The 16,597-nt window shown below is 52.0% G+C and overlaps 1 protein-coding gene across 3 annotated transcripts in view; it reads left to right on the top strand.

The window, feature by feature from the left end:
- Positions 1–16,597, top strand: part of DNAH10 (dynein axonemal heavy chain 10) — a 151,910-nt gene that overhangs the window by 116,844 nt on the left and 18,469 nt on the right. For all 3 annotated transcript variants that reach the window (XM_053901932.1, XM_053901931.1, XM_053901933.1), the window contains 7 exons: positions 2,308–2,511; positions 3,159–3,239; positions 6,323–6,520; positions 7,045–7,206; positions 8,902–9,076; positions 14,426–14,607; positions 15,590–15,726. In XM_053901932.1, coding sequence (XP_053757907.1) covers positions 2,308–2,511; positions 3,159–3,239; positions 6,323–6,520; positions 7,045–7,206; positions 8,902–9,076; positions 14,426–14,607; positions 15,590–15,726 — 1,139 coding nt within the window. The remainder of the gene's footprint in view (positions 1–2,307; positions 2,512–3,158; positions 3,240–6,322; positions 6,521–7,044; positions 7,207–8,901; positions 9,077–14,425; positions 14,608–15,589; positions 15,727–16,597) is intronic.

Here is a 16,597-nt window from a genome sequence, read left to right as displayed (position 1 = left end):
GGGACGAAGTCTGGGGAGTCAGGCAAGGCTTCCAGAGCCCTCTTCCAGGGCGGTCACATAGGATACGTTTAACGCCTTCGGCGTCTGATTGTGACGACACACATGAAGTGTCATCTCCCAGGGAAGCCGTTCGGGACTCAGCACCGAGGGTGTTTACTGGGGGCTGGTCACGTAGGCACCTGCTGCCTGGCACCTACTGAAAATTCTAGATTTCCAGGGGGAAAGCAGGTGGTCAGCATGAGCCACACTGTTTGCACAGACATTTCAGGCCTGATGAGCTACTCTGATCCCTGAATGGTAGTGGGAACCCTCCCAAAGTCCGTGTTCCCAGACACGGGCCAGGGGCCAACCCTGTAAGCAAGCCTTAGTGAGGAGAGCAGCCCCAGGCCTGCCGCGTCATCTTTGTTCCGTATGGGAACCCAATAGATGGTTCATAAAAATGTAGGATACTGATTCGAAATGGTATAGATACAGTCGGAAAAAGTCGACTTGCCAGAGTCTGGCTGCTTTCCTGCCCCGAGAGGGCTGTGTCTGCATCTCCCCATTGATTTAGTTATTCCAGAATTCCCATCAGGCCGAAACCCTGGAGTGCATCAGACGCCTGGCCCCTCCCACATTTTGTCCTGCTTTCTTTTTTGTCCCTGGAACCCGTCCCTTACCTTGCGCTCCCTTTACCGGCCACCAGAGCCAGACCCTCATCGTGTCTGACTGTGACTCTTCACACGTATCTCTGTATCGATCTTCCTGCTTCCTGACACACCACCTTCTGCGCACGTCACCAGCACGTCACCAGTCACCGGGTCTCCGCGGACTGGCTTCTGTTTCCGCAGCCTGAGTTCCTCTCCCTCCTTATTTTCCATCCTGCCTCTGCATCTTGCTCAGGCCCTTCTTCCCGCCTGCTGCACTCTCTTTCTCCCTCTCTTTATCAGCCTCCGTGGTTGCAAGCGATGGAAACTCAACTCCAGTTGGCTTATGTGAAATTAGAGGGAGATGAAGTCAGTATTGATTCACAAGACTGAAAAAGTCCGGGGCACGTTTGGATTCAAGTGCTCAAGACAGAGCATTCCGAACGGGTCTCCCCCACCCACCACCCACCCCTGTCTTGGCTTTACCGTTTTTCTCTTTTATTTGCATTTTTGGATTTTCCCAAAGTAATGAAACAAACAAACAGCACCAGATGCCCGAGGCTCACATCCTCCTTGGCTTAGCCTGGGCCAATAAGATTCTTTCCCCGATGTTTGTGGTCCCAGGGCTCGGCAGGGCTGTCATTGGCTGGCTCAGATCACGTGCCCCATACCTGAGCCAATCGCTTTGGCCGGTTGACACAGGGCTGTGATTGGGCAGGCCACCCAAACCGCTGGCAGGCGTAGAATGATTGTGAAGTGATTCTCCCAAGGAAAAGAGAGACCTTTGGCCAGGAAGTGGGGACGGGCGGGGACAGAGGGACTCCATTTTCCAGTCTAAAGTGTCAGGTGCCAAAATTCCTCCAAATTCTAGCTCCGGGGCCACGCAGCGTCTCCCTCCCCTAAGAAGCCTCCTTCACCGGTGGCAGCTTCGTACCTCCTGAATACCCGGGGCACCTACAGTCCCCGCTAGTCACGTGGCATTTAGCACCTGCTTCCTTGGGTCGGCATCAGACTTTCCACACATGGGTTGCAGACTCGTGAGGATGGGTGTAAGCACCAGCCCTGTCCTTTTCTGTATCTGTAAACCACACTGCAGGGCTGGGGTGTATTTTCTGTGAAGACGAGAGGGCTCCTGTGGGTCTCATTTAATAGCACCCCAAATGGGCAAGGCTACTTGTTTTCCAAAGCCCTTACACTTTGCAGCAGAGTTTTTCATCCTGGGCCCTAATGACATCAGGGGCAGGGTAGTTTTTAGTTGTGGGGCTGTCCTGGGCATTACAGGCTGGTTGGCTGTGTCCCTGGCTTCTACCTACTAGATGCCATCAGCACCCCAGCCCCACACACACATAAGTCGGGGCGACCAAAGACGTCTCCAGACATTGCCGGATGTCTCTTGGGGGCACAGTTGTCCTTGGTTGAGTACGCTCACGATAACCCTCCCAGGTAAGCAGGAGACGTTTGTTCCTTCCACTTCAATGAGGAGACTGAGGCTCAGAGGGGTTTACACACGGGGTGTCAGTCTTGGGCCTCAGAATCAGGCCACAAGCCCTGCTCCTTGAGCTTGGCATCTATGGCTCTTCCAGTGATGCTGTGCCCCTTTCATTTAAGTGCCTAGAGGGATGATACCACCCCTTCCCCGCCCCTCCAAGGGTGAAAAACTCATTGTGTCTTTGTTCTCTAGGGATCGTACCCGCGCTTTTCCCAGAAGAGGAAAAGGAGTCTATCCTCAGTCAGATTGGACAAGAAGCTCTGAAGCAAGGGACGAGCCCGGCCAAGGAATCCGTGTGGCAGTACTTTGTGAACAAGAGCGCAAATAACCTGCACATTGTCCTGGGCATGTCGCCGGTGGGGGACACCCTGAGGACGCGGTGCAGAAATTTCCCAGGTGCCCCTGAGCTGAGTCTGCAAATGGGTTTTTCCCCTTCGGCAGGGCATTCCCAGCAAAGTGAAACAGGAGATGGTCACTGGGCGGAAATTCGGGCCCTGCAGCGTAGGGTGAGACCCGCTCTGCCCCTCACCATCGCCGGCGGGCTCTCGTGCTGCCCACGGTGGACAGTGTCCTCCAATAACGAGGAAATGCTCACAGGCCCAGGTGCACGGCCCGAAGCGAGCTCCCTGCTCTCTTCCATTTGAACCGTTTTGCCAGCCTCGTGGAAGGTGCAGTACCTGGACCTCTAGAGCAGAGGTTCTGAATTGGGGGGTGATTTCCGGCCCCATCCCGGGGCCATCTGTCAATGCCTGGAGACGGTTTTGGTTGTCACATCGGGTGGGCGGGGGAGTGTACTACTGACATCTAGTTGACAGAGGCCAGGGTTTTGCCCAACTTTCTATGCTGCACAGACAGCCCCGCGATAGAGGGTCATCCAGCCCAAATGTCAGCCGCGCTGCGGTTGAGAAACTCTGCTTTGGGTGAATTATTCTTGGGTGCGTCCCGCTCCTTCTCCAGCGTGCCGGGTGCTGAAGACCGTGTCAACGTCCGTGATCGTCTCAAGGTTGCAGGCTGACCATCTCTTTTCGTCTCTTCTTTTCAAGGTCTTGTAAATAACACCGGTATCGACTGGTTCATGCCCTGGCCCCCTCAAGCCCTGCATGCAGTCGCTAAGTCATTTCTAGGTACGTGACAGCTACTGTGGGGCCCCGTTAATGATGTAACAAAATAACGTAATGCTTTTCTGACTTTGACTTTTGGTCCAGTAGCTCCCTTCATCGTTAACCCCCATGGCCACGAATGGTTTTTAAGTTTGTCAGTGTGTTTTTGGTTTGTATTGTGTTTTAATCTAAAGAGATTGTGGGGGGGCGCCTGGGTGGCTCAGTCGGTTAAGCGTCCGACTTCGGCTCAGGTCATGATCTCACGGTCTGTGAGTTCGAGCCCCGCATCGGGCTCTGTGCTGATGGCTCAGAGCCTGGAGCCTGCTTCAGATTGTGTGTCTCCCTCTCTCTCTGACCCTCCCCCATTCATGTTCTGTCTCTCTCTGTCTCAAAAATAAATAAACATTAAAAAAAATTAAAATAAATAAAGAGATTGCAGGGGACTTACAACAATAACTTAGGAGACAATTGATCAGGTATCATCCAAAGCAGGCGTTGGTACACCATGGCCTTTGGGCCAAATGTGGCCCGTGGCTCGTTTTGGTAAATAAAGTGTGATTGGGACACTGACTCATTGGTCAATGACCGTGGTGTCTATGGCTGTTTTTAGGCCACAATTGCAAGGTTGAATAATTACAGGAGAGACCATACGGCCCATGAAGCCTGAATACTTACTGTTTAGCTCTTTACAGAAAAAGTATACCGTTTCCTGACCCAAAAGATACCTGAAGGACCTTTTAGAGGACTGATTATCAATCCGTGCTGAATTTGCTGTATAGTTTCAAGCACCTAAGCCCTCGATTATTAATTTTAATCTTCAGCATAAGAAAGCAAGTCAGTTCGTCTTCAGGGAAAAATCTTTTTATCTGGACCTAACTTGAGCAGATTCATGCCAAAAGACACTGGGTGACCCCGTAAATGGCTTCCACCTTATAACTATGTATTCAGTAAATAAATAACTTGTCCCTTTATGCAGGGAGAGCTCATGTTTTTAATCAAAATGTACTTTCATGGGTAAAGGGGCTAAGAGAATGGCTCTGTCCTGCTGATGTGGCTCAGGGATCAGCAAGCTTTTTCTGGAAAGGACCGCATGGTAAATATTTTCAGCTTTGTGGGTCATACAGTCTCTATTGCAACTACTCAGCTCTGCCATCGTGTCATGAAAGCGACAATATGTAGGTGAACGGGTGTAGCTGTGTTCCGATAAAACTTTGTTCACAAAAACAGGTGGTGGGCCGGCTTTGTCCCGCGTGGTTTGCCAACCCCCGTATCCACGCGTCTTAGCTTCCAGAGACGTGCTAGCCACCTCCCTGTGTTGGCACTTGGTTGTGCTCTCAGCCTTCAGTGCTTCCGCGTCATCACACCGCGTGGAATTTGCTGCGAATTTTTTTCTTGGAATAGATTCCCCGGCGTTGGGATAACTGTGCCCCAAAGTATGGATGTGGGTGAGGCAGTTTTTCACGCATGCTGGAAATAGGCCTGTGGGCTGTGGTTTGCTGGCCCCCCCGGTATGATTTAAGATCACATCTGCAGCATCTGGCTGAGTGGTTACTTTGGGTCAATCTTGTCTTCCTTCATTTTAATTGAAGACACATTCTGCTTTGAGGTGAGTGTGTTTCGCCATCTGTTAGATAAACCAAGATAAACCAAGATCAGCACCGGAAGAGAGGACTGACTGTTTCAACAGACTTAAAGGAAGACCCTCCTTGTGGCCACTCTGTGCTGGGCGCAAGGGATAGAGCCAGAGACACTGGATGCATTTCCTTCCTGCAATTCCAAGCCCCTCCCCGGACAGTGTCATAGCCATCCAAGGGACAGAGCTCCCTACCCACAGGGAAAGAGAAACTGCCACGGCACAGATTGGTCCTGTGGTCCAGAAAAGCCACCAACCAAGTGATAGCTACTCTTTTGCTTTCCTTTTCTATTAAACATTTTTATATCAGGGCACTAGGGTGGCTCAGTCAGTTAAGCATCTGACTCTTGATTTCGGCTCAGGTCGTGATCTCACAGTTCGGGAGATTGAGCCCCGAGTCGGGCTCCGTGCTGACAGTGTAGAGCCTGCTTGGGATTCTCTCTCTCTGTGTCCCTCCCCTCCGCCATCCCTCAAAATAAATAAATGAACTTAAAAAAAACATTTAAAAATGCATTTTTATCTCATTTTTTTTCAGTAAAACATCTATAACATAAAATTTGCCATTTTAACCATTTTTTTAAAAAAAGATTTTAATGTTTATTTATTTCAGAGAGAGAGAGAGACAGAGTGTGAGCAGGGATCAGGCAGAAAAAGAGGGAGACACAGAATCTGAAGCAGGCTCCAGGCTCTGAGCTGTCAGCACAGAGCCCCACGTGGGGCTCGAACCCACAAACTGTGAGAGCATGACCTGAGCCGAAATCGGACACTTAGCCGACTGAGCCACCCAGGTGCCCCATGTTGTTGTTTATTTTTGAGACAGAGCATGAGCAGGGAAGGGACAGAGAGAGAGGGAGACACAGAATCCGACTGAGCCACCCAGGTGCCCCGCCATTTTAACCATTTTTAGGAGTAGAGTCAGTGGCCTGAAGAACATTCACACTGTTGTGCAGCCATCATCATCCATCTCCAGATCTCTTTTCATCTTGTAAAACTGAAACTGTCCCCATAAAACACGAACTTCCTGTTCCCCCAGCCCCTGGTAACCCCCTTCTACTTTCTGTCTCTGAATCTGGCTGTTCTTGACACTTCGTATGAAGTCGAATCACAGAACGTTTGTCCTTTTGTGTCTGGCTTCTTGTACTCAGCACGTGTTTGAGGCTCATCCGCGTTGTATCGTGTGTCGGGATTTCCTTTCTTTTTACGACTGGGTGATCTCCCGTTGTGTGGATGGACCATATTCTGTTTATCCATTTGTCTGTTGATGGACGTGTGGGTCGCTTCCACGTTTGGCTGTTGTGAATAGTGTGGCTGTGAACATTGGCCTACATGAATCTCCTTGAGTCCGTTTTTCAGGTCTTTCTGGGCACATGCCTCAGAGCGGAATTGCTGAGTCACAGGGAATTCCATGTTTAGCTGCGGGAAACTCCTCTTTTCCGTGTGTAAGAGGCATTTTTCTCTGTTCCTTTCTCTTCAGGGACTAATCCGATGATCCCAGTGGAAAACATAGATGGTGTGGTAGAGCATGTTGTCTTGGTCCATGAGTCTGTGGGTGAATTCAGCAAACGATTTCTACAGAAACTGAGGCGTAGCAACTACGTAACTCCCAAAAATTACCTTGATTTTATTAACACGTATTCAAAGTTACTGGACGAGAAAACTCAGTGTAACATAGGTAAGACTTGGGAACGGGGCGGTGAACACGTAAGGATCCAACTGATGACCTTTTCTTTAAGCAGGTGTTTCTTAGCAAGATGGGGAATAATCAGCATCGAGGTGAAGCGTAGCACGCTCCGGATCTTTCGTCCCAGAGTGATTCTTCTGGGTGGGCAGGGGGCTGTCACGCTCTTACTTTTATTCATCCGTGTTGGGTCATGCGTTTCGTAGCTCTCCGTTTTCCCTGCTTAGAGATACGGTCTGATGGCAGCAACGTGCTCTGTTGGAAAGTGCTCTTGAAAATGCTGCGGCTCTAGCTGTCGGCCAGATGAAGCGCTGTTTTCAGAAACACATTCGTTTTGGCCGATGCTGTCTCAGCGTGGCAGTGGAGGTGATGTTGGCATCTCCTGGAGATTTTTTTTTTTTTTTTTCTCGGTTGAGCCCAAGTTGGACGAATCACAGTGAGGCCGCTGGCACGCTTCCCCGGGCGTACTGGCAACGGTGCTCACCTTGGTGATGGGTACGGGTCCTCTCTTTCCTCAGCCCAGTGCAAGCGTCTGGAGGGGGGGCTGGACAAGCTGAAGGAGGCCACCATCCAGCTGGATGAGCTGAACCAGAAGCTGGCCGAGCAGAAGGTCGTACTGGCGGAGAAGTCGGCCGCCTGCGAGGCCCTGTTGGAGGAGATTGCCACCAACACGGCCATAGGTGAGTGTGGGGCCAGCTCTGGGGGCAGGGACCCCCCAGATGGGGCGGGGCTCCACTGGGGGACATTCCTGAGAAGCCACTTGGAAGGCCACTGTTTTTCTCCTGAGCACGATGCACATTCCCGCATGTGGACTTCGCAGGCCGCTCCCGCCGGTTGCCCGCCACACCGAGCTCGCCTGCGGGTTATTCCAGCCCCTTCCCACGCGGCCCAGCCCCAGTCCCATCTCCCCTGAGACCCTTCCCCTGCCGACCCCTCTTCTTGGCCCTCTGACTATTGTGATGGTTCCCGCTCTGCTTTTCGGTTCTGACGGTTTCACAGTTGTGACCTTGCTCCCTTCTTCCCATGCACTTGTCTTCCTGCTGCTCCAGTAAGAAACTCTCTCTCGGGGCCGGGATCTTTCATAGCATCAGGGCCCATATGCGCTTTGCGCTCTGTAGACGCTCGGCCCACGCTTGCTTCTTGACCGTGAAGACGAATCCCGAGAGAACGCCTCATTGGAAAATATTAGGGCATCCAGCCAACGTTCAGTATGTTTATCGAACACCCACCGTATCGGTTCCCTAGGGCCATCTGGTGAAGCAAAGTCAGCATAAATTTTCGCAGGGCCCCAGGGCACACAGGATTGTGACACACCAAGGTGGTGACGAGCATGGCTGTGATGCTCCGGTCCTTGTGCTCCGGTCCCAGCTGGGTGCTCTCAGACAGGTGACAGTGTATTTGTTTCCTAGAGCTGCCCTAACAAATGGCCACACCTGGGGGGGGGGGCTTCAAACAACACTTGACTCTCTTACGGTTTTGGAGGCCAGATTTGGAGATCGGCAGGACCAGGCCTCCTTCCTCCTTGCTTCTACCAGCTTCCGGTGGTTTGCTGGCAGTCCTTGGCTTTTAGGTTTATCTCAGTGTCTACCACCACTGGGACATTATCTCCTTCCCTCTGTGTTTCTGAGTCTTCCCATGGTCTCCTTATAAGGATACAAGCTATTGGATTTAGGGACCACCCTAACCCAGTATGACCTCATGTGAACTAGGATCTACAAAGACCCTCTTTCCCAATAAGGTCACATTCTGAGGTTCCCAGATGGACGTGGACAGTGGGGAGACACTCTTCAACCCAGTACACCTACTATGAACCAAAGCCTGTTCTAAACATTAGGGCTACAGACCTTGGGGAGATGCTCACATTCTAGTGAGTGGAACCAGACAATCAATGAGCCAATAATTAGATCAACTTCCAGATTTTGATCAATGTCATGAAGCAGATAAACAGAGAGATGAGGTCTAGGGTGACAGAGGGGGCAGGGCACCTTAGGAGGGGTGGTTCTGAGCCGGGCCTGAATAAATATAAGAAAAGGTGACGAGAAGCAGGGAGATCTCAGTGAGCCGGAAAGAGGGAGGGTGGCCCTAGTGTCCTCAGCTAACACTGGTCACACAGGGTTGGGGGACTGTCCTGTGGGATGGAGTGGTGGGACATGGGTGGGCCAGTCAGAGCAGCTGTCCTGCTGTTGGAGACCCCGTGCCCCATAAGGTTTCTGTTCTAGCAGGAACACCCAAGGCCGCCATATTGGACAAAGCTCGTTAGATCCCCTGACAGCCCAGCACCAACCTTGGAGGGCTGCGGGCTGCTTTGTGTCAGTGGTGATGGTCCCCCCACCTCCGTGCCCAGTAGTTTCACTAACCTCCCCTTCCTCCTGTAGCTGAGGAGAAGAAGAAGCTTGCAGAGGAAAAAGCCATGGAGATAGAAGAACAAAACAAGATCATTGCGGTGGAGAAGGCTGAGGCCGAGACAGCCCTCGCCGAGGTCATGCCCGTGCTGGAGGCTGCCAAGCTGGAACTGCAGAAGCTGGACAAATCCGATGTGACTGAGATTAGGTAACTGGTGGCAGTTTCCAAGTGTGCTTGGCCGCCCGTATCAGTCCTGACAGCAACTACGATAATCACGGCGGCCAGGCATTTGTGGAGCCACGTCGCGTGCCGGCCACTGTGCTAAGCACTCTCCGTGGTGGGTACCGTTAGTGCTGTTCTTATCCTCGTTTGCAGAGGAGGAAAGTGGGGCGCAGGACGGTAAGATGGCTCGCCCCAGGTCCCCCAGCCGGGAGGTAGCGGAGCCTGTTGACTTTGGAGCCAGGCTGACTCACAGGAGGAGACTGAGTTCCAGAGCGGGGTGTGTGGGAGGAGGTGGGGTTTGTCAGCCGATGCTTTTTTCGGGAAACACGACACGAGCGTCTGTCTGGGGCGCTTGACGCGGGGGGCCGGAGCCCTGCTGAAAATAGCTTGACAAAGATGTGCCACAAGCTGAGAGTCGACTGGGGAGGCTCTGATCCAGCTCTAGCCAGATGGGCTTGTGAGGGGTGGGGAGAGGGGCTCTTTATTGTGGCTCCCGGACCTTTGGCGAGTCAGTTTGTAAAATGCCTGTCCCCCCTGCAGCCCCACAGGACTTCCAGGGAAAGGGGCCTGGTGTGGGGCTGGTGGGTGAGCTTTCTCCCGCGTTGTGTGGGGCTCCTTAGGGCACCGTTAATGGATCTCGCTCATCAACTCGGCACGAGACTGAAGGCAAGAAGGAACACTCCCCCATCTGCCTGCCCCTCTGCTTATGTCGCCTGGCCCCACACACGTCTCCCCCTGGTCCGGGACCCTCAGCTCTCTCCTCTCTCCCCATCACCTCCTTGCTTTCAGAAAGGGTTGGGGTCTTCTGGCCCCACAGTCCGGTCTCCTGTGAGAGAGACTCCTGTTTCCAAGCCCGTGGTTGACTCTCCGTCTTAGGCTCCCGGCAGAACGATGCTTGTTCTCTGTGCTCGTCTCTCTTCCTTCCTTGTCAAAGGCTGGGCCCTTGGCATTTGTTTATTAGTGAGACATGTGGACTTGAAACCGAACGTCCAGCTCATTCCAGGGCAGGGGACTTAAGCAGCTCTCGGGAGGTCACCTGCGGATACTGCTGTTGGCAGAGGTCATTATTTCGGCTTTGCAAAGCGTGGTTGAATGAAGGCGTAAGGATGGACGTTTTTAAGATCGCAGTCGTACGTGTCAGAAGTTCGGACGGGGGTGCAGAACAAAGCAGAAACGCATACGAAGCTGAGTTGTAGGACAGACCGTCAGCGTACACATATTCAAGGGAAACGGCCAACGCCGGTTATACAAATGTTGGGCACCACTCCCAGGTCAGCGGCATAAAAACACCGTGAGAGCAGAGAGCCGGGAAGGAGTTTTGAAGGGGATTTGTTTGGAGAGAAGGGGCTGTGAGTCCCCGGCTCGACCCAAGGGCGAGGGGGAGACGGGGCTCCTACAGGACCAAATGGAGAGCTTGCTGTGTGTCCCCGGCAGCTGGCGGGGGATGCCCGTATCTCGCCTGAGACAGGTGCGAGAGGGTGCTCGAGTCATTTCTGAGAAAGCACAAGTGGCCTATGACCTGAAGGGACTAGTTTCTGGAAATGTAATTATGGGAGTAGGTAATGTGTTCGTGTATGGCTCTGCCTCTTACGGGGGGATGTGACCTCAGGTAAGTCACCTAACCTCTCTGTGCTCCAGTGTCCTCATCTGTAAGACGAGGCTGATAATAATTGTCCCCATGGCCTCAGGGCTGTTGTGAACTATTATACGAAGAGCTCTCCGGACCACACAGTGGGCGTCAAGTAAGCATTAGCTAGGATGGTCCCAACATCTCAGTGACGTGATGTGAAAGCCCCCTCCCGACCGCCCCATCAGCTTAGTCCCCCTCCTTTCCCCCCCCACCTGCCCCCCAACACAGCAGGTACCCATTGCCTTTTGGTTCTCACATGTCATCCAGAGGGTTTTTGTGCGTGGTCACGGCAACCGGGCGTACAAGTGTCTCTTCGGTTCCTGACTGTAGATTCTAAAGGTTAGTGGAACAAGGGATACCTGTGTATTTTCTTCCTTCTCTTTTTGGTGTGTAAACGGTCACGTACCGTATGCATTTTTCTACATCTTGGCTTTTCCACCGAACAGTGCATTTTGGAGATGTTTTGCGTGTCAACATATGATGAACTTCCCCAATATCTAAAAAGAGTCCATCACATTCCTTTGTACGGTGGCTGTGTTGTCGTCTATTTAACCGGCCCCAGTTTCCGAATCTTTAGCTTGTTGCCAGCCTTTTGCCTTTACAAACCGCATGGCAAAGAATAGCACCGACCGCACTTCATGGCGCAGCCGGGCAAGTCCGCCGCGGGGATGCTTTTCCAGAAGCGGAACTGCCGAGTCCAAGGGTGTGTGCGTTTATGATGTCTACAGCTGTTGTTTAGCGCTCTCCCTGGGGTGGAACCAATTTACACTCCACTGACAGTCCATGGGAGTGCCTGCTTTTCCATAGCCTCACCAACAGAGAGCATCATCACACGTTTGAATTTTTGCTGGTTATGTAGATGAAAAATTGTATTTGTGTAGTTTTAATGTGCATCCCCCTTATTGTGAGTGAGGCTGGCCTTTTTTCATATGTGAAAGACGTGTGTTAGGTTTGTGTGTATTTCCTTTTCTGTGAACTGTTTATACGCTTTGCCCACTTATCTGTTGGATTGTTGTTATTGTTACTTTTTTTCTTGTCCGTTTCCAGTGGATTTTTATGTAATAGGGAGGTGAGCTTTTTATCCACGATGTGAGTTGCAGGTATCTTCCCCTGTGGTTCATTGGCCATTCGACGTTGCTTGTGAGTGTTGTGTGTGTGTTTGTGTTTGCTGTGCATAAGATTTTTATGTGGCAGATTTTAGCAATGTTTTAGTTTGTGGATCTCGGATATTATGTCATCCTTAAGAGGCCTTAAAAATGAAAGATTGTAAGACAATCTCCCCATGATTTCTTCCTGTGCATTTACAGTTTAATTCTCTATGGTTAAATAGTTGATCTTTTGGGGATTTTTCCTGGGGTTCAGTGCTAACCCAGTGGATCCAATTTTATTTTTATCCAAATTTATTTTTTCCAGACGACTACAATCTGGCTCTCCGTAGGTCATTTGGATGTCAAGTGTGGCGAGCCAGCACTTACATCTTGACAATTTCATAATCCTTTCATTCTTTAAATAGCACTTTCTTTCTACGGGGCTCAATCCCCTTTGTAGAAATCATCGGATGTTAAGCCAGGAAGATTAGGAGTCACGAAGATTAGAAGTGGACGTTCCTCTGTAGTATAAAAGGCTCCCTTTGTTACCGGCTTGTGGTTTTACTTTTCTTGGTTCCATTCGTTCGGTAGTCTCTGGGTGCCCGCCACCCGCCCACCGACCCTGTGCCGGCACTGGGGCTGAGCAAGGCCTTTACTGCATTCAGCTGACACTCTCGGGGAGGCACGGGTGTTTGTGCAGGAATCCCACATGGACAGTAAGATCACCCAGGAGAAGGTTAGGACGGGGACATCTTTGCCGCTACGACCACGGATAACGGGGGAACCTGACCTAGTCGGGGCGGGGGGTAGTCAGGGAAAGTATTCCCCAGGAAGTGACATGCAAACTGAGACGTGGCTAGAGAATATGGATTCCCCGGCTGTAGGACAGAGGCTAGAGGCGGCCGTCTCTGAGACTGGAAGGAGCTTGGCCCGAGGGCAAAACGGAGACAGAGTGTCTGAGTTAGAGTGAGGGAAGGTGGGGAGTCGGCCCGGGGGAGCGGGCGTATCGTCGCCATCTTTCTCTCACCTGTTTCTTTTGTGGTAGGAGAAAAGAGTCAAATGAAACAGGAATGTTTCTATTTCCCAGACTGACCACCTCAGGATGACTAACACCTCAGTTATCCTGTGTTACGACGGCGACGCGTTCTGGATACACGAGGTGCCCGGGACTCGTTTGTAAGCTGACAGCGGAGGGCTTCGCTTTCATAGACTCACAGGGTTTCCGAGTGGGAAGGTCTGGCTCTGTTTCCCCATTTTGCAGATGGGAAAACTGAGAACCCTGGATAGTTTATAACTTGCCCAAGGTCTCGGGATCCTTCACTGAGGCCGGGGCTCTTCCCGTCTTATATCTGAAAGCCTCTCACTGCCTCTGTCCTCTTCTGATTAGTCAAAGATCAGTGGCCTGGGCCTGGCCTTCATCAACCCCGAAGGAAACCTTTCAGAAACAGTTGACAGCGTCGCCTGCTTTCGTAAGACCTAGTGGCGGCCTCGTTGAACCTTCCCCTGGTGACTCAGGACCATTACTTTAATCATCCGTCTTTGTGCCGGAGTCATCGCCCCGGCTTGTCCTTACCCCGCGTGGCTCCTTCTCTCCGCTCTTGTCTGCAGGCGAGCGGGTGGGGATCCTGGGGCTGGGATGGGTGGGGCGTTTGCCCAGTACGGAAAGTCTCCATAGCGCTGTGCTGGCCGCGTTGTTCTCGCTCTCTTGCTCCCTCCCGCCCTCCTTCTCGCCTCTGGGTCACCCTGGCCTCCTGCTGGAATGGCTGGGCTCCTGCCTCGCCTCCCCCCGGGCTGCCCTCTGCCCTTCTGGGGCCTCTGTCGTCTCTGCTCTTCTCTCTTTCTTTTCCTTCCCTCCATCACTTTCTTTACGCTTCTGTCTCTCTTCACGGTTTTGGTGTCTGCACAGCTCATCTGGGTCGTGGGTACTTTGCCCAGCAGCAGGCAGCCAAGCGGTCCCCCCGGGTCCAGTTAACGTGCCGCCTGTTCCTTCCCAGGTCTTTGTGCTGCTGTGCCGTCCCCTGCTTCTTTGGGTCTCGGTTCCCTGAGGGTTGAGGGCGCTGGACGTCTGAGCGTCGGATCAGCAGAGTGGCGGTCTGGTCTCATCAAAGACAAAGGCAACAGGGGTGACATAGACCGGAAGGAGCCCGGATGTGGGGACCCCAGACCCCACGGGCTGTGTGAACATAGGCAGGCTTTGTGAAACGCCGAGCCCTGTCTCTTCATCTAGTAAATGGATGGCAGTAATGAGAGTGGTTACGCTGTAGAGTCTAAGGAGCCACCCGAGGTGTAATTAGAAACACAGATTCTCAGGCTCCACCCTGACCTACTGACTCAGATGCTTGGGGTGGCCTGGGTTTGCATTTTAAATGACACCCGCCCCCGTGATTCTGATGCCGTCAGCCTGATCTGGCGCCTGATGGAGGAGACCAGTCCCTGACTTGGAGAAGCTCACCCGAGGAGCCCAGGTCGGTGTTGGGATGTGGCTTCCTTGGCTTCCACGCAGCGTCACCTCCAAGAGATGACTCTCGGTTGAGCCACGTTTTCTGGAACTCTCATTTAGGCTAGGTCCTGGCCGCATCCTGGGTCTGATTCACATATGTCTTTGTTTCTCACCAGGTCCTTTGCTAAGCCCCCCAAACAGGTGCAGACGGTGTGTGAGTGCATCCTCATCATGAAAGGGTATAAGGAGCTCAACTGGAAAACTGCCAAAGGCATGATGTCTGACCCCAATTTCCTGAGGTCTCTGATGGAGATTGATTTTGATTCAATTACCCAGAGCCAAGTTAAAAATATCAGAGGTGAGCGTAGACGAATGTAGGAACAGCCAGGCTTGATCCCAGTTTGGCATCTCAGTCTTGGGAGTAGGGATGGCGAGCAAGGAGGGAATAGGCCGGATGACTGTTGCCAGAGGAAGATGGCAGCACTGGGGGTGACGTGGGAGGGCTGCGTGCCAGATGGGCAGTAGCAGCCGATGCCTGCTGCACGTTTCACGGCAGTCACTCTGGCGTTCCCGTTAGGAAACGGCGCCTTCTTACGGAACCCAGCCTGGCCTTGTCTTCCGGCATCTTGTCCACCGGGCATGGTGGTGCGAGAGGTGGTCTGACCTTGATCTCTTCCCTTGCGCTTTTTGCCAGAGTACAGTCTCCTGTAGGTCCCTGGGAGATGGGCGGGGAGGGACCGGCACCACCCGCAGCCAGCCTCTCTGTCCTCAGTTATAGAATGCCCACGTTCCCTTTGAGCCTGGCTCCTGAACTGCCTAGATGTTTAGCCAGTGGGAACGAGGCTCGTCTTTGCAAAAGGCCACTCGAGTTCATAGTGCCACTGTTTACCTTCATGGCTTGTTCAGAACGTTATTGTCAAATGCTTTTTCTCAGCAGCTCGGACACAAAACTAAATGAAACACGAAGGGTAACAACACGTGCAAAAACCCAAGGACCTCTCTTTTTACCTGAATATTGGCTTGGGGGGGTTTCCATTCATGTGAAATTACTCCTGGGGTGAGAGTATAGGTAGAGGGGACGGTGACTCATCATGGCCTACGATTCCCAGCCAGCTGCCTGCTCTGAGCCACTTTGACGCACAGTCGGGGGTCCCCACGGACACCCCGGGTCCTGATGTCACATGGAGGTGCCTGGGTCATAGGATGTCCTGGGTGGCAGTAACATGTGCCCCTCCCTCACACCTTAATCATCCACCTACACAAAACTCATTCATTTCACATCTTACTTTCCCAAGATGAGTCTTATCACTCGTCGAAATCATTGCATCTTTGACCGTTAGGCCTCTTGAAGACTCTCAACACCACAACTGAAGAAATGGAAGCTGTGAGCAAAGCAGGCTTGGGGATGCTGAAGTTTGTGGAAGCTGTAATGGGCTACTGTGACGTTTTCAGAGAAATCAAGCCCAGAAGAGAGAAGGTATTGTCCACGTGTAAGACCGAAACATTGCTGCCGAGGGAGCAATCTGGAGTCGCATTTAATATGTCCATAGCTTTGCCGGAAGCATCCTGACAGGGTTCTGATTTTACATCGCAGAAACGTTCCCCTGCCCGCCCCCAGCACTACTAAATGATAACCCTGAATTATAGCTCTCATCCAGATGGCGTGAACTGGCAGAACCAAAGTCTGGAAGATTTTCAAATTTTGCGTGAAAAGAGTAGGATAAATGGGTAAAAACTGTCCTCTATGGCTAAAGCAGGATTCTCAGCCTCGGAGCTCTTGACGTTCGGGGCCGGACGGTTCTCCGTGGTGGGGGCCGTCCTGTGCACCGTACGATGTTTAGCAGCATCCCTGGCCTCCACCCACTGGGTGCCATTGTCCCTACCCCTAAGTTTTGACAACTAAAAACGTCTCCCGACATTGCCATATATCCTCTGAGGGGCAAAACCACTGGGTCAGAATGCACAATATAAAGGGAGTTATAAGGTTGATTGGATCATTTTGAGACCATTTTCTTAAAAATTTTTAAATGTTTATTTTTGGGGGGGGGGGGGGAGAGAGAGAGACCGAGTGCGAGTGGGGGAGGGGCAGAGAGAGAGGGAGACACAGAGTCCAAAGCAGGCTCCAGGCTCTGAGCCGTCAGCACAGAGCCCGACGTGGGCCTTGAACTCACAAACCGTGAGATCATGACCTGAGCCGAAGTTGGATGCTCAACTAACTGAGCCACCGGGCACCCAGAGACCTATTTTGACGTTGCTTTATAACTCAGAATTTTATTGCTTAGAAAACTTAGAACTGGGCATAAGATCAGTATTGTTTTCACGCGTTCTTTTGAGTTTTTGACTTAGAA

This window comes from Panthera pardus, unplaced genomic scaffold, assembly GCF_024362965.1.
Source record: "Panthera pardus isolate Hobbes unplaced genomic scaffold, ASM2436296v1 HiC_scaffold_15, whole genome shotgun sequence".
Taxonomy (NCBI): Eukaryota; Metazoa; Chordata; class Mammalia; order Carnivora; family Felidae; genus Panthera; species Panthera pardus.
Note: the sequence above shows the minus strand (reverse complement) of the source record. Positions and strands in the feature narration are given on the sequence as shown.